This window comes from Gobius niger (assembly GCF_951799975.1).
Source record: "Gobius niger genome assembly, chromosome: 8".
Classification (NCBI taxonomy): Eukaryota; Metazoa; Chordata; class Actinopteri; order Gobiiformes; family Gobiidae; genus Gobius; species Gobius niger.
Genome location: NC_136859.1, coordinates 26,978,919 through 27,005,903, shown reverse-complemented (window position 1 = coordinate 27,005,903; position 26,985 = coordinate 26,978,919). Strand labels below are relative to the sequence as shown.

The 26,985-nt window shown below is 43.6% G+C and overlaps 1 protein-coding gene across 1 annotated transcript in view; it reads left to right on the top strand.

The window, feature by feature from the left end:
* Window positions 1–5,963: 5,963 nt before the first annotated feature.
* The window catches only part of LOC306967016 (forkhead box protein O6-like), a 43,685-nt gene continuing 22,663 nt past the window's right edge, over window positions 5,964–26,985 (top strand). Inside the window, exon 1 of the mRNA XM_079561894.1 lies at window positions 5,964–7,254. Coding sequence (XP_079418020.1) covers window positions 6,802–7,254 — 453 coding nt within the window. The 5' untranslated portion in view covers window positions 5,964–6,801. The remainder of the gene's footprint in view (window positions 7,255–26,985) is intronic.

The following is a 26,985-nucleotide window of genomic DNA, read 5'->3' as shown; positions in this document are numbered from 1 at the left end:
ATTGGTTTTCCGTGTGTAGACAATTGATTTAAACTGTTATCAAATGAATCACATCTCATGGCTTAGAAATAATGATACAATTAAATAGCAACAAACATTTATTTAGATTTTTTTTTTAACTGGCTAGAGAGCGTAAAAAAAAAAGAAGCAAAATAGGTTTTGGTTGAATACACTGATGATGACATAGCAAGTCTTTTATTGCAACTGGAAACTGCAAAAGAGCCTGTGCTTGGCTGGGGATTGTCATATCAATAATAATAAACACAAATGAGACTTTATTAGTTATGTTTATAGTTTTTATTAATTTTATTATTATTATTCCCCCTTTAAACGGGCTTATAGGTAAACAAAAAAAAAATCAAATCATTAAACCATTTTCATGGTTGTTATTCTGTCTACCACTAGGTGTCCCTCTTTCTCTTTCTACCGTGGCCTGGAGCGAGAGACCTGCCTCTGATCATCAGGAGCTGTGGTTGCCATGGAAATAATTAGCAGTGAGATCTGCACATCTTTCCCCCACTCTAATTAGCTTTCTCAATTGCTTAATGATACATAGACCTGTGAAAGCCTTTCTTTCTCCCCCTCAACAAAAGCATTGATTTTCCCTCTCTTCCCCTCTCATTCTTACTGTTAACCCATTAGTGCCTCTTTCATGGGAACTTGAGCTGGGACTATTACACATGAAAGCACTACAGCGGCCTTACGTTTTTCACTTTCCTATCTCTGCTCCAAATTGGGCTTTACACTATAGTGTAAACATTAAGGCCAGTCCACCGCTGAGGCTGAGGTAACTAATGCACATCCTGTCAGTTGTGGTGATAACATGAGCAATAAGGCATGAGTGCTTCTAATAATACCACTACAGGAGATGCATTTGCCGTGTCTGTGATGGAGAGTGACCGTGTGCATGTTGGAGGGCACAGCCTTAGGCCCTTGTGCCTGTCTCTTCACATTGACCTACCTGCATGTCAAGGTTCACCGGACTGGTCTGCTCAAGTAGAAGGTGATATGACTTTGCTTGCATCATGCTCCTCTTGGATCTTAAGAACCACTCTCATGAAAGTGTGCAGTGATGATTATTGCAACACACCTCTTTCAAGCCATTTCTGTTTTTCCTTGTTATCTTTTGTGCCAATATTTAAATTAATGTTAGAGTTCCTTGTATTATCTTTGGCAGACCGTCAATAAGACTGGATTATCTGATGGAGACAGTTTTATGTTCCAACTACTAGAAGCAGACTGGCCCTCAGGACTAAAGCATGATGTTTCAGCTCTGAGTGAATTATGTATTAAAGAGGCAGATGCCTCTTTGCCCAAGGCTTTACATGTCCAGCATGGATACACTACAGTTTGCTGGCTTTCTTCCACTTAAACTTGTGTTTAGCACAGTGCTCTTTGGTGATGAGCTGGGCTCCCACAGCACCTCCACTCTGCATTGCCTGGAGAACAGAGGCATCGCTAGGCTAATCAGTGTCTTGGCATCAGGCCCACATGCCTATTGTGGTTGCAGCCAACCAATGACTTGCACAAGTGAAAGATATAACTCTGCCAGAGGCAATTTAAAATGTTGCATAGATCTGGGAAACAGACTAAAGCGGCATGTTTTGAAAATGTGCACAAAAAGCTATTGCTCTGTGAAATTGTTTCTTTTGCAGCGTAACATAAATTTTAAAGATGAAAGGGATGAAACTCTTTCTCTTACTCTTCACACACAACATGCGCTCAATACAAAATTTACTAAAGTAAATATAATTAAAGACCTTTACATTTTATTATTGCTCCCTGTGTTTTTGGCTACGAGAAGAGAACACAACAACGTGAGTGCTCAGTTGCTCTGGGTCTTCAGCTATTAGATATAATTAATTTGCTAAGGCAAATAGTGTTTGCTAATCATATTTTGTTGGACCTCTGAAACAAGCACAGGAGCCAGTACCTACGTTTGTCTATATTATCTATTCCAAAAGCAGAAAGTTAATTAAAACTCTTGGCAGCTTTGTCACTTGTTTCTTGTGAACATACTGCTCATAGCTGGCAGTGCCAATGCCAAGATGCCGCAAAAGCTGGCTCCCACTTGCGGTCGGAAGTCTTTAAGTCGGGCCTACTTTGGAACAATGCCACGAAGGGTTGAAATCGAGTGTCGCCTACTCAGTTCCGAAAGGTTGGATGTGCGCCCTCTCCTTCCTGTGTCATTGGGAGTCCATATGCTTGTTACAGTGCGGGCTGTTTGCTCAGAGGGGAGGACGACCAGGGGAGGTGTTTTCCCAGACAACCATCCATCTCCCAAGGGTGTTCTTGTGGCTTCGCTGGCTTCCTCCCATTCTAATCCCATTGGGCACTAGAGGTTGCTGGGAGAATTTGTGCAACATCTCGAGGCTTTTGTGGGATGTCTGAAGTGGCAATGGCAAGGAAAGGAGGAAGGGTCCTGCGGGGTTGGGGAGAAATCGCACGCCTTTTCTATAATGTCAGTGAAATTCCGGAGTGCTATTCGGCAGGGCCAAAGCTGCGACTTGTTGTTGCTGTGCTTCTCTGCCTTACGTGTGGCGGGCTGAGGTGATTACAGCTGTGTAGAACACGCTGTTCCAGGATCAGCCACACAAGAGCCTGGAGCCCGCCACGCTGCCTCTGGAATGTCTGGTATTGGAATTGGGACAGCAAGAAGTGAGCCTCATATGGACACAAAACATATTCTTCAGCACTATCACGGCTGCCCGCTCGTTTCTGCTGTCAAAGTCCGTATTTTGACCAGATTCATGTTTCAAGACTGACCCATTAGTATCTCTTTATATTTCTGAAGCCAACCTGATAAAAAAAACAAAACATCAACTGCAATCTTATTAATGAGAGGCACAACTTTTTTTTTTTATTGAATTTTCACTTGATTTTTGTTTTACCCTTTGAAATACATGTGTGTAAACTAATCCGTGCCACAGCTAAGGTCAACAGGCTGTGTCAAATCATTCATGGTGCAAAATGCATTTACTTGTCTTGTTTCTTGTGTTACTTTTGTGAAATCTGTGTCTAACAAAAGAAAAGAAGAAAATAACAAAAAGAAAACTCAACTATTTAAGATTTAACAACACAAAGCTAGTGTTTCCTGGTTTGATGTATTTTTTGCGATGTTTAATTCACCTCCCAATTGGGCATTTTTACAGGATGTGTCATTTTACATTGTTTTTAGACCAATGGGTTGTGAGCACTGGTGGGTAGTACAATTACTCAAATACATGTATTTACAGTAACTTATTTTATTTATTGGTTTATTTGGTTGGGACAGTGCATGTTAATGAACATACATGGGTCTCATGCATGTAAACAAGCCACACCGGATTGTAGGCTAATTTCCATCCGTCGTCCCCCATGCGCACTCACAAACACACTCGCGTTCATCCTGGCCTATTGTACATGTTTTTAGTGGTAGGGGAAACCAGAGTACCCAGAGGAAACCTACGCAGACACGGGGAGAACATGCAAACTCCACACAGAAAGTCCCCGTCCCTGGTGGGAATCGAACCCGGACCTTCTAGCTGTGAAGCATGAGTGCTAACCGCTGTGCACAGTGTGCTACCTTGCCGCTGTTGTATTACCTTGTTAATTGTGTTAAATAGGGTAATACAATACTTTTGACTTCTACTTGAGTAATATTAAAGTGAAGTATATGTTTTATAGTAAATAAACGTAACTCGTGCCACTGTGAGTAAATCTTTCAGTGACAAATCTTAACTTTTACTCATAAAAACGTATGCATTTGGTGTTTTGTTTACTTAATTCTTCATAATAGTAAAAGTTTTATGCGATTTTCTTCAAAATTACAATTTTCACATTATGTCAGGTTTTAGTTCTCATAATCTGTCACAACTGAATACTCAATACTCAAAGTAAAGTTTTCTCCATGAAGTACTTTTTTACTCTTACTTGAGTAAATAAATGGGCCACTACTTTTTACTTCTACTTGAGTAAATATGTTTTAAAGTACCGTTACTCTTACAGAAGTAAATAGCTTGGCTACTCTACCCACCTCTGACTCAGTTCTGTCTGTGGAATATGGAACTCTCCCAAATATTTTAGAACAATGAAATTCCTTTATTAAAATTGCCACTTCACTGGGGTCAGACTATGATTAATACTTACCAGAGGCAGCCATTCTCTCACCAAAGTAATAATTACAAAAATGAAATATTACAAAAGATCTCATTTGGTCACGAACATCACATCACTGTTTAAAACACACAGGCTTTTATGGAAACTTTAAAGCATTATTATTAACCGAACATACTGTATTCAAACCTGCAAATTTGTTCATTTGCATTATGTAACATCATTTTAAAAAAGGTGTTTTATCCTCTTTTTATAAAATTGCATTCGTCATGAACAACGGAGAATGCTTCCCAAAGTAGTTTGGAAATACCTTTTTGTTTGAGTGCATGTAATCATTTGTATTCTGAGTTTGTTGTTTTTAAGTGACTTTGTTTAAAATTTTATAGAAACAAATGTGGACATAATAGGGACATTCAACACTAAAAGATCCAAGCATGTCATTCATTATTCCTAAAATAATCAATATAATATTGTTTTATTGAAATGCACATGCTATACCTCGTGTAAAGAGTCACGGAAAGTCCTTCAAGGATACGCTCCAGGGTATCACAGGTGAGTTTCGTTGTATTTGCCATATTCTTATACACTTGTGTTTGAAAACCACTGAGGGACGTCTGGCATTTTAACCAGCATGAAGTCATTCTGTGACACATCATGACACATCCCCCCTGCCATTTAAAACCATGCTATTTTCAACACGTTTCACAACTTCGGTCTTGTCTGAGTACACACATTGTGGCCGTGTTATGAAACCTTTAAGTACAGTTTGAGTCAATGAACAGTTTGTCCAAAGAGGGTGGGTATACTGTTTCAACCACAGCACCTCATCGCACGAGACGCAAAGAAATGGTGCTTGTTATGCTGATGCGGTCACTCACTTTATAAAGTTTTTTTTTTCTCCAGAGAATTGTGCAAGAATATACCTTTGACTAAGGAACAATGCATACAATTTGGTTGAATACGTTGATTGACAATGCAGGAGATCACTATATCACAGTGAGCGTTGTGAAAGTTGTCATTTTACGCATCAGAAATGTGGTATATCTCCTTGTAAAATATTAGGTCATTTTCTAGTCCCCAGAGCGACCAGTACTGTACAATGCGTAAGGATATATATTTGTTTTCTTGGGATGGCAAATTCCATCCAAAAGCAATTCGCCATATCATTGGAGCGAATGGGAGTTGAGCACATGTAACGCGTGCCCGCCCAGTTGTCAGATTGTAGAACGAGAAGGAGGGGCGGAATCCCCTGGTCACTGTGGCAGGTTGTTCTGACCACTGCCTGTTACCAGAAGCCAACCAGATCTTCTTTTTGAAGGGGAGGAGGAGGAGGACGACCGTGCGCAGGCGTCCCTCTCACGCGCTCAATCGTGTGCTTGGCTTGGACCCAACATGATGTTTAATTCTGACCTCTGCAAAGCCCCCATCTCCCATCACTCCGCTTGGATTAAAAATCTCGGGTTACCTAATCTCTCGTAATCTGAACTAAATCTGTCTAATCGGTATAGAAAATTACACTCACTGGGAGTAATCATCAAGAGGTGAAATAACCTCCCGCGCGCTGTGAGGTCTCCCCGAGGGCAACTATTACGCGCAACGGTCACGGAGCCACACGACATGCGTTTGGCACAGCCCTGAGCGCAGCTTTCACTTTGGAGTGGACTGCACTTAAAGAGGGCGTCTGGCACAAAGAAAGACCATTTTTATTCCACATTTTATTTTTTGGGGGGGGAGGTTGTTCCGGGTGCGTGAGAGAAATGGGGAGAGGCAGACGGGGGGAGAGAAAGGGGAGGGAGGAGGTGGAGGCGGCGGCGGCGGCGGTGGTGGCGGTGGGGGGAGTTTGGGATTTCGCTGTAATCATGTTCAGAGAGTATTGATTTCGTGAGCGCACTCCAATTGGCAGCATCTTCACTACAGCGCCGGCGCGTCATCCTCGCTTCACATCGACGGAACGAGTTGTAAGCAAATGAGAACATGTGTGGGATCTGAGAGTGGAGAGAGACGCGAGAGGCTAGAGGAGGTGTGATAAAAGCCTATTTTATCAGCCTGACAAGTGGATACGAGTTCTCACTGCTGGACTGTATATGTGCGTGTTTTCTTTTTTCCTTTTTTTTCTTTTCTTTTTTCTTTTTTTTTGAGACTGGGGAATTTATCGATTCGTCACATGCGCACGCCTCTTCATTATAATTGCAGACAGTTGGGTGCTGTTCAGGCTGAATGGACTTGAATGTGGCGCTGCCAGCTTAATCCGTGCAGACTGGAAGATTTAATAATTCACGGTAATCACGCATTATCGCCTCAGTGGATGCTCTCCACACTGCCCGGCTTGTGATTTTCTCCTCTTTCCCCCCCTCTTTCCATCGCTGTAACCATCATTCTTTCCTGGGGATTTTTTTTTTTCGACGACTATATGCTCCTTATCTGAAATATCATCTGTTGCTGCAAGTGGATTTAAAAAAGGCACACATGCCTGGCGCCCGCTCATTCTGACAGGTGACTTTAAATCACGCGTAAAATGGACGAAAAATTACTATTACTTTTACTACTTCTTTTATCCTTACACGCGAGGCTGTGATTTTGTTATCATTTGCTCAGAATCTACATTTTGAAAACTGTGTATTGTTGAGTGACACTGGGGACAGAGCGGGAGTCGTGGAGACATTCAGCTGTTCCTTTATTCCATCCAACCGGTCTCACTGAGCGGTAATGTTGATGATGGAGGACGACGAGCTGGACGCTCATCAGGTTGATTCGGATTTTGAGCCGCAAAGCCGGCCGCGCTCTTGCACTTGGCCGCTGCCATGCCCGGAGGATTTCCCGGCGGGGCACGAAGTCAGAGGGGGTCTTCCTCTGGCCAACATCAAGGTGGAACCGGAGGACATACCGGCGTGCCGGGGAGGCATCACGCCAGTAGAGCTCAAGCACCCGGTTGCCGGCGCGACGCACCCCTGTCTGGCCGATGTGAGCGGACCGCTGCGCAAAGCCAAGTCCTCGCGGCGGAACGCGTGGGGGAACCAGTCCTACGCGGATCTCATTACACGCGCCATCGAGAGCACCCCCGAAAAGAGACTCACGCTGTCACAGATCTACGACTGGATGGTTCGCTACGTGCCCTACTTCAAGGATAAGGGCGACAGTAACAGCTCTGCCGGCTGGAAGGTAAGCAGAAAGAGTCAAGCCCACGACTGTCACTCATGCCCTGACGTGTTAATCACACTTGAGAGCCACCTTACCAAAAGTCATTATGATTTTTTTCTTTTTTTTCTTTTTTTTTGAACTCCTCGCGCCACACACATGTCACTGTGGAATTCCGTGTCCGTTACGCATGAATGGTGCCATGCGCTATCTTGTCTTACTTCATTACTGCCGTCAGTCATTCTAATAGATCAGTGATGGCAGCGTGTAATAGACAAGAGAGTAGTCACTTCAAGGCTGTGCAAAGCTCCTGAACACCATCTTTAGCGGCGCATGAAATAAACGGGCGTCTTAATAATGCATTTCCATAAATCAGGTGTGCAATGTGGCAGATAAATAGGAGAAAGTGTCCCGCATGCATATTCATCCCAGCAGTCTCTCACTCTCACTCTTTTTTTTTTCTTTTCTTCTTCTTCTTCTTCCTTTCAATATGAATCAACAGTGAGACACTTGTTGGGAGATCAGGTCAGCTGCATGGCCACAATGTAAATATTCACTACTACTGACCACAATTCCACTACGGTTTGCTGGAGCTTGGCTGGCCATGAGCCTAGAGTAACCTCCTGGACCTCTGCCCATGTTATAAGGCGGTGTGCTCCAAGCCTCTTCGTGTTTCTATTCATTATGGTTATCTGAGGACAAGGCATGAGAAAGGAATCAGCTGGGCGCCCCACTTGGCCTTAAGGGAGAGAACTTATAGAGCATGTGAGGAGAAGGTTATGTTAAACTGGATTGTGATTCAGAGCTCATGCCTGTGAGTTGTGTGCTTTCGGATTGTTTGCAAATATATTTATTATGTCCTTAAGTTAACATTTATCACCCCCTATAACTCACTTCTAATAGGATTTTTTTAAATCTTAGTTGTATAAACCCATACTTTGTCGCTGATGACAAAAAATAAATGTCAATAGCAATTCCATCACAAAGACTTAATGTATTTAAGCAATAGAGTGTCCTTTACCAACCACAAAATATCCGGTCTTCACGCGGTTTTATCATGTGACTTTAAAAGGTTATTACTAAAATGTGCACAAAATGCGAGTCGAGTTCGTTTTAAAACATGGAGCAAGTCTTTGTCAGTAATGTGACAACGATGCTTTGAGCCTCTCCAGTGGCTCGCGTCATCATCAAGTGTCACATAAAGAATCACTACGTGGGCACACCTCCACCAAGGCATTCATACCCAGACCTGCACTGGCAAATTCAGTCTTAAACGATGATTAGTACACTGATGTGGTTCACGTCAGATGTCAGTTTTTTATTTGATTTGTCCCCGAAATATTTCATCTATTTATCAATATCATCAAGTCACTGCCTTAGCCTTCTCAATATTATTTCATGTCAGCGCCTTAAGATATTATCATGTGGCATGTTGTTGCCTGCAGCTTTATACTCAGCACGATATATTACAGGAAGAAATATTAAGTTACTTTAATGATGCTTCCAGTAAATTACTAACATGTTATTCATTAAATGGCTGTAAAGCGATATAATGGCTGTATTCCCACATTACTGTCAGATATTTCTTTTCTTTTATTCTTATCTGCCACAGGTAATAACATGTTACAGTTGCGTAACCTAACCTCTGTCACCTGCAAATGTGGCTTTCCTAATCGCAATCAACTCGCTGACATCTTAAGCCCCTTTCTACATATTTGCCTATGGCCAATGCTTTTTTTTTTTTTTCTTCAGCACTGCACACAGTCCCAGCATGGAGTAACATCTTCAACCACAGGGCCACTTTATCTTTGGGTTCCAAAGTCCCCAAGCTACTATTTATGAAACTGCAAATTAGGGGGTTTGACATTGGCAGTCTGAGGTCCGGGGCTATTTAAGGCCACAGGCGAGACATGGGGCCCATTTCAGGTAATGACCGGGGATTAGGTAAGTCGTTTAAAGCAGGCAGCCGTAATGTCAGTAGCAGGACTGTAGCTGACCTGGTTTTCGGACTAAGCTGAGCTGAAATGTAAACATACACTTATACGGGGCAAGTGAAGTTAGCGAGTTCACACGGACGGTATAGTCGGCCATGGCAGGTTTGCACAGGCCTCTGCAAGATAAGGTAGTTACATTTTACCTTGTGAGGCCACTTTAGGTGAGGTTTTGTGAGAGAAGGAAAGTTTTCAACATAACCACCAAAAACCTCTCCGGCGATTCACTCTGTTTGTTTGCGGTTGCATGTTGATTTGGCAACTCCATTCATTCAGGCCTGGGACCAGCACAAAAGTAGAAACATTTGTAATTGTATTCAGCGTGATTAAATTATTCAAAGTGTATGAGAAACAGAGAAATCTACTTAAACTGTTTAAGTCTCAACATGTTCATTTTACAACTTGGATATTTTACTTTTTGTATGTGCACATATGGAAAGTACAGAGCAAGTTTTTTTTTTTCTGATAACGACGAACTGTACACACAATAATTTAATCAAGTTAAAAAGATCCTTTTGCTCCTGTAAATACATTAAGCCAATTTACTGTAGACGTTCTATTGGAGATCTAAAGTTGTTGTACATCTGCTAATGTCTTTTCAGGCTAAATGAGTGCAGCATAACATGAAGCCACATGTTAATGCCTTGGCTCATGTCCATAAGCAGGTGCACACCCTTATATATCAACGTCATGTTTGACAGCACTTTTTGTGAGAGCAGAAATAGACAACCTGCATTATCATTTAGAATCACGCATTAGTTCTAAACAGTCTGAAAATGACAGAAGGTTAGACAGCCATGTACACAACGGCTGGGATTGTTTATCGAATTTGAATCCTATACGTGGCGGTTCTAGGAAGATGGTTTTCCCGAGTACCCCGTGTGGGATAAATGATGCAGCTGTGGCTGCTGTTGGAGAGGAGAAAGGATGTGATGCTGGTTTGATGATGGGTAATAGCCAATACACCTAGACACAGCCATTAAGCTGCTATAAATACCTAATGGGCCCTGATTTCTAGGAAAGCTGCAGCGTTGTGAGGTCATGGCTTCCTGATCATGTCTTTACTGAAGAGGACTTACATAGAGGTGCAGTTGTAAACCTAGTTATGTTTTTTCCACTGCTTGGCCACTGGGGTCTTGTAACTATTTGGCCACTCAGACTGTGTCTGTGTGTCTGCTTTTTTGCCATGCTTTGTACATCACCACAACACTTTGTCATTTGTTTGCTTGATCAAGGATATTATTTTTTGTAGATTTGTGTTTATTTGTATATTGGCTCTCATGTGGTAAGTAAATTAGTTTAGTTACAAATGAAAATGTATTCACTAACATGCTGTAATTTAAAATGTACAAATAGACATTCTGTGTGCATTAAATGGAAAGTCAGTTGCTGCTTTCTCCAAGATCGAGACAAGGTGAACAAAGGTGCCATTGGATTCTCAAAAACTCTTGGGTCGTATACTGTATTTTAGGACAACTCGTTAAATTGGATGAATGACTTGGACCAGCGGCAAAGTGAGGCTGGATTGCAAATATTTTCCACACAAAGCATTTTTCACCAGCCTGGAAAACTAATATATTACATGTGAGTTGTTGAGAATTTACTTGATGACAAGTCATTGTGGTGGCAAATGGAATCAATCAAAAATAATAGTGTCTCTGTTTGACTGGTTAATTGTTGATGTGTATAGACTGAAGCTGTTATACACACTTTCATTGAGCCTGCCAATGCAATATCAGCATACGCAAAAGCAGAACAATCATGTTGAATGTGAAGGCATGTGGTTTGAAAGTAAGTGCGCGAGTCGCCTCTGGTCTGGTTCTCAAAGATTCCCACACCGTGTCCCACCTTATACGATGTTTGACCTTCCAAGTGTCACCAGCTCTAGATCAACACCAAATCAGAGCTACAACAGGTCTGAACTGGTTCTAAAATGCATCTAAATTGGACCAAATGATGTCTAAACTGTCTAAAATAGAAGAGTACCACCTGACGAAGCCCACAACGTGCAACAGTTTGAGATCCACCGCTGCCGGCTATAGGAAAAACAGCATTATGTTTAAAACTCCTCTTCCACCACATTCATATACAGCATAAACTGAAAATTACACATCAGAACTAAAATTAGGGTCTCATTCTGTCTTCCTGCCTACGTGCTTTATACATTTTAAACCCAATTATGTTTTAAATCTAAATCTAATTACGGTTAATTACTGCATATCGGAGTGCCAACATCAAGGCATGCATGCATATTGCACTGTGTGGGAGAGGCACTCGTCAATGGCAACAAAGCACCGGGCCTCGGTAAAGTCGCCCTCTTTGTGGGGGTTAGCGCAAAGGGGGTGGGGCTGTCGACTTCTATAGCCGCGTATGTCGGGCCCGCTGAATGGTCTGACAGCGGGCCACTACAGAGAATAGCGCTAGTCTAGCTTCTGACTCCCTAATGCATCTAATGGTGGGTTTTTTTTTAGCATCGTGTGGGGATAGCCCTGCAGGCGCCCAGAACATCATTAACTTCAAGGGGGGGTTAGATCATGCTATTGTTATGCATGGAGGTCCACTTTATTGAGTGTAGTTATGGAGGCAATAATTCATAATGCATCAATGAGCTGTGGGTATATGTGTACAAATCTACATTTGCTTTTGATATGGGTTAAAGTGGTCGTAATGGAGCATTGCCTTGATAAGATTTCCCCCGTTGGTCTCTGGTTTGGCTCTCTGCTCCATAGTCCGGACTCTCGAGAGCTGCTTTTTGGAAGTCGGTTTCATAAACTAGTTGTGGTTTTGTGCACCGTGCCACACAACCTCAATGGAGTTCAGCATTCCCTTCCATTTTGAAACCTTCTCTGGTTCCTGAAGTCAAAAATCCCATTCATTTCCCCCCTGTAGACTTAGTTTAAAACAACGGTGGAAGCTAACCAGCTATCCGTGGTAACGTATGACCATAACATGTCATTATAATAGGAACGTTAATGAGAATTTAAAGGAACAGGCCACCATTTTTCCATACTGAGATATGTTCTTACTTCTAACTTCACCCCCGTTTGGAGCTATAGGAATATGTATGCCACATGCTAACAGCGCACGCACAAAGAACAGAGAGGTATGCATCAACTCGTCTAAGCTCAGGTAAGAACAGTGGGGCGACAGTGACGCAGATGGTAGAGCAGGTCGTCTCATGATTGGAAGGTCGGGGGTTTGAATCCCACCTCCTGAAAGTGCACACTGTCGTTGTGTCCTTGGGCAAGACCCACATTGCCCCCGGTGTCTGTGTACATTGGTGTATGAATGAGAGTATGAATGGGTGAGTGGATCCTTGCTGTAAAGCGCTTTGAGTGCCTAATGTAGGTGGAAAAGCGCTATATAAGTTGAGACCATTTAACATATCTCAGTATGGAAAAACCGTGGCCTGTTCCTTTAAGTATTCAATTCAAATAAGCGTGCTATGGTCAGTAGTTTCCACGCTCCTTCTTTAAACTATTGGAAAATCGATGGGGCTTTTATTCCTTGAGTTTGACCAATCTGCACAATTTTTGTCCCTATACTTTAATCGATGAATTACTTCTACACATTTGGGCGGTGAACGCCTGTGTCATGTCAGTTTAAACTCTGCTAGGTTAGAGACAGAGGGAAACACGTGTTGTCAGCTTCAACTATTGAACTTTGGGCAGATACCAATTCTTAATTAGTGCTAATAGGATTTGGTTTTACTCTGATTTTGTTCTTGGCTAAGAGTTGGTAATTAAAGCCTAAATTTAGCTGCTACAAATGTCCCCAAACTGACCCCTGCTACGTCAGCATATTATCTTCAAAGTTGTGGGGGGAAAAAAAGCAATTGCTCAATTTTGAAAAATGAATTGCCACTGATTTCATTTCTCCTCCGGCAACAGAACATTGACATCCATTTATTGACATCCACCAAGTACAACGACGATGCACCAATGAAAGCGCATCCCTGTTTCTTAACATATATTTGTCTGCATGTGTATTCCTTAGTGCTATTCGCTGTCAATATGAGAGAAAAGAAAAGCACCTTTAAACGCTGGGAAGTGCACATGACTCCTTGCTGGCCACGCTCCTCTGACCGAGGTCATTGAAATGCCAGGGGAGTTAACAGCAGGCCAGCGAGGGTGCCAGCTAGTCATTTTGCAGCTCTAATCCAAATACTCTTATTTATAGTGTCGGCAGGTAGCGGTGCCAGCGTGGAACCCGGTCAAAAGGTCAGCCCTATCAAGCGAATTAAACCTGGTGGAACTCAGTGCGCGTGTGGCACGGCGAATCCGCGGAAAGAGACGTCTGCGTGGGTAGAGTTTTATCTCCAGTAAAGGCTCATAAGCCCTATCTCCACAGGCAGCAGTATTTGTAACAAGGCTGGATCATATCTCTCCATTTCATTGATTTATCGGTAAAAAGGCAGCGCGGGCTCTCATAATCCTGTCACTATGCACAGGCCTGAGCCGCCGCCGCGCAGGAGAGACACTCGGCAAATATGAGGGATATGAATGTCAAACGTGCAGCCGAGAGAGTGTTTGACAGGAGCTTAGCCATCAAGTGGAGAGACTTGAAACTTTCAGAGTGTGAGATGTGGTGGTGATGTGTGTGTGTGTGTGTGCGTGTGTGTGAGGCGGAGGAATGCTTTCGCTGGTGCCTCTTGATGACGGTCGGGGAGTCTGTCGGGACTGGAAACTGTCCTAGACTTTAGCTGATTCATATTTTATCCTGCGTCTTGGCTCAGGGGAGCGCAGTAATTTGAGAGTGCGTACGTACACAGTCGCACACACAGGAGCAGTGGAATGAGAGCGTATGATGCATGCCGGACAGATTTATGGTGCGGGATTATGAGCACCTTACATCTCCCCTTGGCTCCCGCAGAAGGGAGCCAGGTTGGGTTCAGGCAGTATATTCAGGTTGAGCCGGATTTGATGCCAACAAGCGCGCTCTCACTGCCTTTCCCCCTGCAGGCAGCTGTGGCAGTTCATTTCTCATTGAAAATGATTAATGTACATGCAAATTACCAGAGCATGGGCACGCATTCAGATACGGGAGACGGCAATCAGGAGACAGTAATATGAAAAACAATATCATTTTGACTTTGATATTAGTCCGCTCTCTCTTATCACTCCATCTGCGAGACACGACTGTCTAGGATTTTATCTCTGACTCCATCTTCTTTCCCATTAGGCATTCTGTAAATTGTATAAAGTGTATTAGTGGGAATTTGCATGGACCATTCTAAGTAATAAATAAGATGGCACAATGAAATATGCCATCATACATATATAAAGCATTCCTCGAACACCTCCGTAGATCTTAATAACTGAAAAACGTTTGTGAATTAAACTATCCTATTGCATAAATACAGATTAATATTTGCCAGGTGTAGCCGGGTGGGGCCAGAGACAGAGGCACAACTTAAAGCGGTACTATGCAACTTTTTATGTGAAAAAAAAAAAAAGTTGCTGCTTGGGTGGTTAGCTTAGTGCTTTTACTTAGCATCCCCATGGATTGTAGGACGCTTTTTTTCACTGCCGATTGAACCGCCTCCATGATTGCATATACATTCCTTTCCGAAAACCTACCAGAAATCCTAAAACAGGAGTATCAGAGGAGCCACTGGGATGTGAAGGCGCTAAGCTAACCGCCCATATCACCGCCTTTAAGTTTAATGTTATTTATTACTTCAAAAGATCACAGTACTTTATTTTACTTCATCTAATTACAAAATGGCAAATAGAACCAAAGGACAACAAGAGCATGCAATAAATAGACAAAAAAAGAGACAGTTTAGCGTGAATCACTCAAATGGTTACAATTACAGTTATAGTTATACACTGGCACTCCATACACACACCGGGTGGATTGACTCCTTAGCCACACTAACACTAAAAACACACTCAGTCTTTAACGCTGTGCCCAAATGCGACAAAGAGCGTAACATCTTACCAGGGACGGACAGACGATGCAGCGGCAAGCAGCGACTGGTGTTACCTGGCTGTGCTTTTTAACACAAAAGCTTGACGCTGACCCCGCCCACTACAGCTACGGCGACACCACAAGGACACCAAACCTTGCGCCACTGCATTCGGTTACAGTACATTGTCTTTGTTGGAAAATGTGTCCTCAGAATTTGACCCATTCTTTGACCTGTGCCTCAGGGCAGCCTATCAGGAGCAGTGCCAGGGGGGGGTCTTGAGATAAAGGTTTGGTCATGACTTGCTGGAGGATGTTTCAGGTCGATGAGGGACACCTGGAGGTAACACAAATGACTTGCAAACGTCACACGGAAAGGCCTTATACACTCCACAAGTCAAACCCGGCAACCTTTTGCCAACTACTCAGCCTTGATGTAGTTCTCTATAGCTATACAGTATAATAGCCTCAAATAAAGATTCATAAAAACACATCCATCCAGGACAAACACAAAATCAATTCACACAGTGGCCCTCTCTCTGCTATTTTGCCGGACTTAGAATAATATGATTATGACTGAACCTATTGGAAATCTCTGGGAACCCTAAAAATAAAACCCCTGCTTGATCTCACTTTTGCTCGGCTTTTCATCGCCTCTCTCAAAGACGCGCGCCTCGGCTTTGGTCTCCAGACAGACATTCCCATACGTTGTCCGAGCGTTCTTCGGTTTTTGGCGCACGGGCTGGTATAAAGGTGAGCGATCTTTCCCTGGGGAGCCTTGAACCGTGGATTCAGAGCATTCGCTGTCTCCTATACCAGTGATGGAGACTGTCTTAAGCGCCCGCGTCTCCCCTTATCCGTAGCAAATCTCATATCTCACATCATAAGCCAGATAATAGGATAACAATGGTGGATTTGCCTCAGCCTACCTCCTCTCAGCTCAGTGGTCCTACACAAGAGGATGAGAGACTTAATTTTTCGACGGGCTTGAACTAATTTAAATGTTCCTTTTTTTTTTGCGTCAACTAAACTTCAGCGGTTGAAGCGTTTCTTATAAAGCCTATTACTCACCACTGTGCATTTTACAGCCACTTCTCAGAATATTAAATACTCTTTTCAATTAAACTGGAGAGGCACATTGAACACATTAGGAAATTGCCATGCTTTCTTCCCTGCAATATTTATGTGTCCTTTCAGTATTCCCTCGCTCGCAATCGGAGAAAGCATTTTGCACCAAATCCCCAGTATACTTCACACAACTCCACGAAACCACCCATGGAGGAACACTCTGTTCTTGGGTGGGGTAAACCTTTTTTTTTTTTTTTTTTTTTTTGGCAGGGGGCACACTGCGAGCGGAAGTGAGTCTCTTGCTGTAAATTGGATTAAAGTGTGTTGTGATCGGTCCAAGAGGCGTGGCTCCGTTTGGGACTTTTGGTAAACGGAAATGTGGGTGACTGCAAAATGTTTGTGTGAGAGCGGTGTTATGTCATGTTAGTCTAAAAGGACTTGACACAAGCATTGGGGAAGTTAACTTTGGACAGAATGTTTTGGCAGGTTTACTTGTTCAAACTGGAAAGGAAAACATGAAAGTCAGCAAGAACGACATTATTGAAGTAGCTGTAAGTGGCTTTAGTTTCAATCTTACCCCTTTACAACCGGGGCTAGTGATTCGAAACCCATTCTACCTTGTTCGTGCTCACCTCACCTAATAATTTTATTTATTTTTTTAAATCAGGGCAGGTCACCATTCTCTTTTTTCCGTACCTCCGTGTTCTGTACAGAGTATGCCACACTGGTGCTGCTCCCATTGAAAGTAATTCCAAACGGGACGAACAGGCGTTGAGTAAAACCAATCAGAGAAACATGAAGTGTGTACATATTAATTTTCGCCGGGACGAGTGGAGGCAGCTGTAGATTACTAGCATCGTCATTAGCATGAAGAAAAAAATAGGTTTTCTTTTTAGGTAGAGGTAAAGACTTATTGTGGCCACCGTTTAGAAAAAAAAAAATATGTGGAGGGAAAATCAAATCTCTGCACAGTAATGCCCAACTTTATACAGACTATATTTAAGGTGGAGCCGGGCAACAAAAGCGCTTTACATGAAGTGTGTTGGGCTAAAACAATCAAAAACAAAGCACATTCATGGATGTAAAATATCATAACTGTGTCATGTTACTACCCACCTCCGTGTGCACCTTCCCATGACTGACAGTTCCAATGACATGGAGATCTGATATGAGGACCTGCCTGCACCACCAGAGAACATCCCTTTAAATCCGGGATGCTTACACGCTGCCGGGACAGGGATACTTGGCCTTGATCTATATGTTCTTGCCGACGCTCCTGTACATACTGCAAGCTGGAGGCATACACCCACAACACCCACATTTCAATAAAATGTAAGTAAAAGCCACTGTGTTCGCGCGCACTATCCCTCCAGCAACATTGCATTGCAGCGAGTGAAAACAGGAAGCAGCTCATTCTGTGGCTGTACTCTCACAACAGGGATGGCTCTCGCACTGTTGTAGAGGCCGACTTTCAGGACGCTTTTCCTGGAAAGAGTTATTGTAGAATTTCCCCCATGACCAGAAATACTTTCCAAGAAGTATTCCAATGAATAAAGACTGAAATTATCGACTTAAGAGGTCCCATGCAGAATGTGGTGGACCTTCCAGATAAGCATGTGGGACATTAGTATGAAGCCCTCGTCCTTGTAACGTGTACTGTGCAGAAGCACTGCTCATGAACATAAAGAAAGAAGTATTCTATATAGTCCTTTTACAGGTTGTAGTCCTGAATGAGAACAATGCAATGCTTAGACCTTCATTTCAAAACTAAGAAAACTAAAGCAGCAGAAAAAGTCTTTTACCTGAATTTCGCTGCAATGTAATCTATTCGGACTTTTTCAGGAACCATTTATAATTGCATAAAACTTTTTTATTTTTTTATTTTTTTTTACAGAGGGAATAGCTCAATTGCATACCTAAGGTCTTGAATAGGCCAAAAAATGATCTTCTCGTGTCATTTTCTTATAACCTATACTTTCAAGATGAACATATTGTGGACCTTGAATCGTCAGATCTCTGTCTGCATAAAGTGTAGTAGTTACATTTTAAATGAATGTTTGATCTAAAACTTGATTTTTTTTTGTTGGTGAGGAAATGCAATACACACCATTTCCATGGTTTCAGTTCTGCCACGTTAAAACTCATCTTCAACAGCGGAGGGGGAGCTCGGCAGAGAAGATAGGACTATGGCCTTTGTTCAAAAAGGAACTGGCTCTTGGACAAAATATCAGGGAAGGCTTTGAAATAGTAGCGCTGAGAGACATGAATGACACAGAATACAACTCTATGTGTGTGTGATGAAGTACAGCAGTAACATCATAACAGGACTGAAAGCTCTAGAAAGGTGATTTTGCATAATGCCCCTATATTGAAACATCTCTGGCCCTTACGGATTGATGAGGGAAATATCAAACTCAGAATATGCACCTAGCAGAAAACCCATCTCAGTGAACATACAGCACTGAGTAATACCAAAGCGTGCTCTATAGTCAGTGCACCCTGAAGAAGAAGTATGGTGCGTAGACAGCGTCGCTTATTGCATCTAGTCTATCATCAAAACAAAGCGAATGGACTCCACCAACCACCAATCACAAAGCCTATAATACGTGTAATATTTTCTCAGTTTCAGTCAGGACGCACGCTTTAGGAACGTAATCTAATAGAGAAGAAAAGTCTGTCACTTCCAATTTGGACGGCGGCGGGTGACTGTCCCGCTGAAATCCTGTTTGTATTGCAGATTCGAAACGGCTTTTGGGATATTGTCATCGGCATGTGAATCAAAAGCGTTGGCCCTCGCCGCGCTTGGAAATGTCTTTCTCCATGTGTAGCGGCATGCTTGTTGCTCATCTGTGTCAACGCGCGTGGTGTGGGATGGGCCGTGCGCGAGTGGGTTAGTCTATGTGCGGATTCCTCTTCCCTGTATGAAAGTGTGTGCGCGCATGTGGGTGTGTGTGAGAGGGGGGGTTGATGGGCTCAGCGGGAGCCCGGGTCCCGAGGGAACAGCTCTCGTTAATAATTCAGACGAGGCTCATTATCAAGGCAGCGCAGATTTCTCCCTGATTCCACCTTAATTGCAGGCAGGCTGCTCCACTCAGGCAGGCGGTAGTCACGCTGGGTCGCCTCTCTGTCTTTTTCTCCAGCGCTTTGCACGGGGCCCGCTCTCTACTACCGCACTGCTCCGCTCTGGCTACGACTCTCCCAGCCCCCCGATCGCAGCGAGGAACTGGCCTCGGGCTCGTCTGTGTAGTCTTTTAATGGCACACACCTCATCCAGGAGGTACCACGGGCGGTGGCTTTTATTTGTGCTCAAAGATGTGCCTCATGTATTCCGGATCAGAGGCAGGGGAGTCACTGTTTTGGGGGCGCTGCTATGGAATGTGGGGTTTGTGTGGCCAACAAAGATGCAGTCTGCCGGATGATGGCGCATGTGCTGAGAGTGAGCAAGGGGGGGGGGAAACTTTTGGAGGTAGTTGGCGCAACGCGACACCTCCCATATCTGATTTTGACTCGACAACATGGCTGCTACTGCTTCACAAGTTATTTCAAAGCTCCACGCCATGCATAACATTCTGCTTTTTGTGCATGTGTTGTCTTCTGATGTGTACGCGAAACAATCTACAAAGAAAAGTAGGCTTCGAGAGACGACTCTAAAATGAACAAAAAAAAGGAAGAAATACATAATCACGAGAAAAGACGAAAAGACAGCTAATTTTTTTCACTCAAACTTTGCTGTAAATGCTGTTTAAATGCCGCTAGCCCGCAGTTAGCTTTGCCTGTTGGCCTGTTAGCTTCTTCTTCGTGATTCCATTAGTGTGTATTGGTGCTCCGACCCGGTGGCAGTCAAGTTGCAATTGTGGTTTTCTGGCCAGAGATACCAGGGAGTGATGAAAGACCCCCCAATCATCCCATTAACACTTGTATTACCCCCAGAGGCACTACGAAAACGATTTATTGAGGTAAACAAGTTACTTTGTACTGATTTAAATCTACCAAACTAAATTTCCTGTGTTTAAAAAGGATCTAGAATAGACTAAACTGCGTGTAAACAAGATTTAACCAGAAAATAAAACATCTAAGTACTAAATGAGAAATATGAGTATCTCTAGTTACAAATGACTAGCATCTAAAATTTCAGATGACCCTGAATACCAAGCACCAACAATAATAATGTCAATAAATAATGTCAACATCGTAATAAAAAGTGAACTTATTTTAAACCGCATCACGCGCAAAGTCCCACGTTCATAAATCTTAATGTTTCCAACACATGCGCTCCAGTTTGGCTCACTCGTGACGTGAGCGCCATTCACATTCAAAATCAGCTGAAACAATGCTTTTTTGTTTAATTCAATCAAGTAGTCTCTTCAAACTCCTCGATACGGGCGACTGTTGTTGACAATGTACACGTGAAACAGCCCACTCTCTCCGCACAGGCAAAGGAGAATTATCATTTGCCGGAGCCCTTGATTTATGGTTCATTATGGCTCAAGTGCCATTTGTCTACTTACAGATCCATCGAAAAAAATAAACAATATGATGCCCTATGATGTACGTTACACCCATGGCGTAATGTGTTTCCCGTTGGCTACGAGCGCGGTGAAATATTATAATGGTGGGTTTATCCTTGAAATAGCCTATGGAGTATTATCATGCTGATGGCACTATAGAACGTGTGTTGTCGTGATTGATACGCGTCCACAACAACACTCCTCTTCAGCCTCACACGTCTATAGGCTTATGCGACGGGGTCTTGTCTCCATAATTTTCTCTGACGGATGGGTTTTTCATTCAGACCATTCAGTGAAGCCCCACAGTGAGAGGCTACATAATGGCCCTGATCATGTCGTACATGTATATGAATATTTCAAATCAAACCATTGTAACTAGATGGGGGCTTTAGATAAACAACGCAGATGCTTCTTTCTCTATAAGACAAAGTATACGCTCCCTGTCCCCCCGCTGTATTCCTCTCCAGGCCGCAAAAAAAACAAACAAAAAACAACGAGCTTGTCCACAAATCACGCTATATACGCATATTTCCTAATTCAATTTTTCCTCTAGGTCCGATCTCTCTTCCCTCGTGGATTGATGGCGTCTTGCATTTGTGTTCACGTGCGTGTAAGGCCCTGGAAATGACATGATGTATGCTAAAGCTAAACGGCTCCAGCGCCTTATCCCTTCCCGGCAGCCTCCTCGTGCTCAGTCTACCTCAATACTCTTGTCCATCAACTACCTTCCTGCCTGCTCTGAGCGCTAGGTAGGGCAGGATATGAGGAGGATGAGTCGGGGTGGTCAGTCTGTTTGCCTGTCTGCGCTTGGCGGTCCCGGCAGGTGATGGAGGCACTGTAGAAACCGAAGGGAAGTATAAGCAAGATTTGACTGATTCTATTTTTAAAAAGACCACTGTATACGCAGGTTAATACAAGATGTTTGTGTGGCCTGTCAGTCATCCAGGAAGTATCCATCGCAGGAGAGATGTTCATTTATCGCAGACAAGACTGGATAGATGTTTAGCTTGCACATGTTGAACCGGTCTCACTTCTGAAGACAAGAGCGAGAAGAAGGTTCTGAAGATAGAAGGGAAATGTCCTCAACTCAATCGACCCAGTCCAGTCTGCCAGATTCGAAAATCTATTATAATAATTGGCTAAATTGTTCTGGCCATTCAAAACTCTCATGGCTCATGTTAAATAAGGTTGGTGTTCTTCAAAAAGAATTGGCACTTGAGCTAAGGGCAACAGTCTACAGCATAGAGCAGGGGTGTCCAAAGTGCGGCCCGGGGGCCAAATGTGGCCCTCAGAATAATTTTGGGTGGCCCTCAGGCTCCTTGCAGAATCGGCACACACCACCAGAGATGTTCCTTTTTATCTCAAGTTTTTCTATGCAGTTCTAATCTAACAACTAACATTCTACAGAGCTGGCATTAAGGTTTTAATCATAAATAAATAAACCTCTGCTAAATACACTGAGTCGAATGCTTCACGGCGCTGACCACCAATCTGTGGACCATCACCCTGTGCACACTCCATGAAAAAGGTTTGGACACCCCTGGTATAGAGATTAGCGTCTTAGAAAGCTCGCTTTAAGAGATTAACAAAGTATAACTTAACTTAATCATTAAGCAACACATCATGTATGTATTTGATGGTGCAAAATTGATTATGTTACTGTGTGTCAGTCCCAGTACAATACACGAGCATGGTTTCTGTTTGTTCAACAGAGTTAAGGCTTGGGGAATAAATTAGTTTTCAACAAATCATCAACCGGAGAGAAGCAGCCCTAACTCCGAGTTCAAAACATGAGAGGGGTCATTGGTTCATTCACATTATTCACATTATTCTCAAAGGCTTGTACAAAAAGACAATAGTTAATAATCTAAACAGAGAAATATCAAACACACACTACGTACACAATTGAGGGCAGCAAATGGATAGAAGGGGAGAGTTCAGCTTCCTAACAGCCTGGTGTCATAGGACCTGGCACAGACTGAGACTGTGCAGTCGTCTCACAGAGGCAAGGACTGAAGAAACTGTGAGATGGCACAGTCTACTCCTTCATAGTACGACTGAATGCATGGGAAAAATTCGACATCCTCTCATCCAACACGGCCATTTCTTTCTGCTCCCCGGCGAAAGCTGTGGAAGCTGTTGTGTTAATGGACGGATGGCTGACAATTCGCTGTTAAATTGTAAAAATTAGCTAAACTGAGCTGAACAGGGGAAAGTGACCCTTGGGGAATAAAATTCACTTTTATGGGGCGTGTCTGGCTGGCCATGTGTCAGCCAAGCCATGTGTGATCAAATCTGTGTGGGAGCTCAGCATATGCGCTCCGAGGCTGCGCCGGATTGAGGCTAGGGCTAGGGTTGCGCTTGGGTTATGAGGTGATCAGGAGAGCAGCTGGCTACGGTTGTGTATTTTACAAAAGGTATAGTCATGCATTGGGGAGGGGGGGGGCTTGTGTTGCCCCCTCCTCCTGACTAGATTTGTGTGTCAGTGGCATGAATGTGGGTCAGGACATAATGCTTAGTATGCTGGCCGTGTGAGGTCTGAACCGCTCATAGCCCTGAATGAACTTAGTCCGTCTGCCTCTCTTTCTCTCTCTGCCGTCTCCCCCTTTCTTTCTTTTTTCCTCCATTCCTGTCTCTTCCTACTATTCTCTCTCTATGCCCAGAGCCTTTTTTCGATCCTCTTCCTCTGTCTGCGCGATTTTTCCCTCACGTACCCCGGGCTTTTTTTTTTTTTTTTTTTCCCTTCTCCACGCTCACCGTTCTTTCTCTTTGCCGCTGTCAGTCACTCAACAGTCCTCTCTTCTCTCCCTCCGCTTGTTCTATTTCACACTCGGCACAAAGTAGCCTTTTTATCACTCATTTCCCTCTTCCCTCGCTATTTCTCCTGCTCCTTTCATGTGCTTTTGAAATCCCCTTTTCATCTTTAGCTCTCTCTTCTCTCTCCCGCACGCACACACGCACGCACGCACAGGCTCATTCAGTCATTCTTTTATTATCCCAAAACTAAAGTGATAAATGGCTCTCTTTCTTCGCCGTAAATGTCACTCGGGGAATTGTCTCTGCTCATTGATTGACTGGAAGGAGAAGTGCGGCCACACATGCACAGTTGCCAGTCACGCACACACATACGAACACACGAACGCACACACACCGGCGGCAGGAGGAAAACCGAGAAATGATCCATCATTATAGAGGTACGGCTTGGTTGGCAAAAGGCTGCAGCCATCTCGGTTAACATCTGGCCCTCACAAGTTCTCACCGTATCCAGAGAGTGATGCAAGAATTTGTGATATTAATAGTGGGAAAAAAATACTGGAACATTGGCGAGAAAGCTTCGCCGCTACTTTTTTGTGTGTGGTTTTTTGCATTGTTTCATTCTGATGGTCCTGTTTTTTGATTGACATGAGTGTTATCATTCCCATATCTGTCATCAAGAGCAAAGTTCATGTCCCACAATTGCTGTGGATGCTGCATATCTTCATCACTGTCCCGCTAGTCGCACAAACTTTCCTAATGTTCCATAAATTCCCCTTTGACACAGCCAGTTGTCTGCTGCTGTCTCCCCATGCTTATTGCAGATTTACAGCATCCCGGTCTCTTGGTCTCCTTCCACCGTCTATTGGTTCACAACGGGACCTGGCATTAGCGGCAGTGCTGTGAAGAGATCAATCACGGTTGCACAATCTGAGCTGGCACGGCGACCCCCGCGTCTTCACCATTTATTCCTTTTTGTCTGAAGTGACATGACACTGAATGCACAAGCGGTGTTCCCAGTTTGAACATTTGGCTTTCGCTTGTTCTCAACTGCCAAAAATGCCAGCCAAATGCAAAAAAAAGAAAAAGAAAAGAAAAGGCAACCGAGTTATTGTGAAAGCCGCCCGCGTGCCAAATATGTGTGTGCGCTCGCGGAGTCGGGGTTAATAACGCTCAGTCATTTTCTTAATCTCTCATTCACCCTGCCTCGGGCGCCTGAGCTTGATAAAGGTCAAGGCGACTGGTGGTTACAAGTCGTCTCCCCTTATTTCATTTTCCTCGCTGCACTGCGGGGAGGGGGGCATGGCAGAGGAGTCCGACGGCTGGCGATGATGTTGATCCGCACGTCTTTATTCTAAGATGCGGGATAAGGAGATTTAATGGGGAGACAGTAGGGAGACACGGGCGGGTGGTTCAGTCAATGAAGTGGGGATGAAAATATTAAATTGATAGAGAGGCCCGAGATTGTGAAGATTGGAGAAGAGGGGAGGTGGGCAAAAATGGAGAGGGAGAGAAAGAGAGTCTGAATGGTGGCGAGAGTAGATTAGAAGCCTTCCAAGCAGGGACTGGGAGCCAGACTTGGCTGCACTTCAGCTACACTCTGCACACTTCAGCTCAAGTGTGCGTCCATTAGTGCACTCCCGTTGCACTCAGAAAGCCATGCACTCGGAGACGATGCACATGGCACACCCACAGAATGCACCGTCCTGTGCCCCCCCCCCCCAAAGACACGATACAGTCAGCCTACAGTACATAGCGCTGCCCTGCGACTCACATGTAGTCTGAAAAAAGGGAAAAGCTTCACTGACCCAGTCTTGAGCCTTGGCTGCTGTCCCGTCCTGTTTCACACGCACACACACGCACACAAGGAGTACTCTCCTCTCTAGTCACCAGATTGCTTCCCGTCAAAATAAATAATTAAATGCACGCTATAACAGCTTCCGAAAAAAGATACCTCAATTAGTACAAAATGGGTAAATGGCCTGTGGGGTAGAGGCTTGCGGGGGGAGAAGAATAGTTTTGCCAAAATGAACACACATGCGAGACGGAGGCGTATTACATAAGTCAAACCGTGACCCGAGGAGCTTTTGATTCGGTCGTTGCGATGATAATTTGACCCCCATGGTCTTGTGGGCAATCAGCTTAGTGCAGTCTTTTTCACTTGTCGGTTACAAGGGACGCACCCGTGGCCAAAGACCTACCGGGCGGGGATCTAGGTAAGTGGCAACGAGATGAGAGGGAAGACCTGAGTGGATGCCGCTGGGTCAGTGCCGAGCGTGTGTGTGTGTGTGTGTGTGTGTGTGTGTGTGTGTGTGGAGGGCCTGTGTCTTTGTACATTTCAGAGAGAGATAGAGAGAGAGAGAGCTCTGTGTGTGCGGAATGGCAATTAGGTTTGGGATAAATGAGCGTCTGCGCATGAGAGAATTAGATGCAGAGCTAAATTTTACTGTTGGTAATGAAAAGATTTGGCTGCGAGCTACTAAAGGCAATAGTTCTTTTAAATTGTGTATGTTATAGGATAGAGATTTTCATGCTGCTTTTGTGTTCTCATATTCATAAAATCTTCAGGGCGTAACAAGTTGTGGTAATGTTTGTCAAAGTTCGCAGCCTGGATCACTTCGGCCCTACATTAAGCACAGTTCAAGTGTTATGTTAAAGGATACAGTATCATGCAAGATCTACTTTTTAAAATATAATTTAAAATATAATATAATTTAACATAATTTAATCATGTTATGAAGCTGTTCCCTCAAACAAACAAAAAACTTACCTGGAATAGTATTTCTCTCCATCCATGCAGTTTTGAGTTTTCACTTTAGTTGCTTCTTCTTCTACTGTTGACTTGCTCCGGTCGGGCGTTCCTGGACTTTACAGCGTCATGTGCAACACTACACTGTCCTCCACATATTTAAATACATAATAAGTACCGAACTGCTTCTGAGCCGGTTTTCCCTCACAGTGTGTTCATCATGACGCCATTCATTTGCTCGATTCGCCTTGACTCAAACCCCAAAGATTGCCGTTAGCTAAAAATGAAAGCTTGCACAGGCTGTATTTATCAGCTGTCGTTCCCATGCCTGCAGAGAGTGTTGTGGGTCAATTCGAAATCCTAACTTCACTTGTGGACACCTCTGCTTTAGAACTTCACGTAAAGTAAAAGTTACTTGGCCAGACTTAGCCTGAATCTCTGAGACACATGGGCTCCTCCAGAGTGGCCACAGAGGGTAATGATGTGTAAATACAGCTTTAAAAAACAGCTTCTAAGACGAGCTTTGTAGTTAAGGCAATTTAAATGTAAAAAAAAGAAAAAAAAAAAAAAACATCAACATAATAAAGATCAGAATGCACAGTGCTACTTCCATGAAATTAAACAAATGGGGATGTCTTTGTAGTAGCATTACATGATTAAAACTTCAAACAAGTCAATTTAGGAGCATATGGGCACTTGCATCAGGAAGTGCATCTAGCATCAAATCAGACGCTAAAACGCTAATTTGAACAATTTGCAGACCCTTCACTACTTG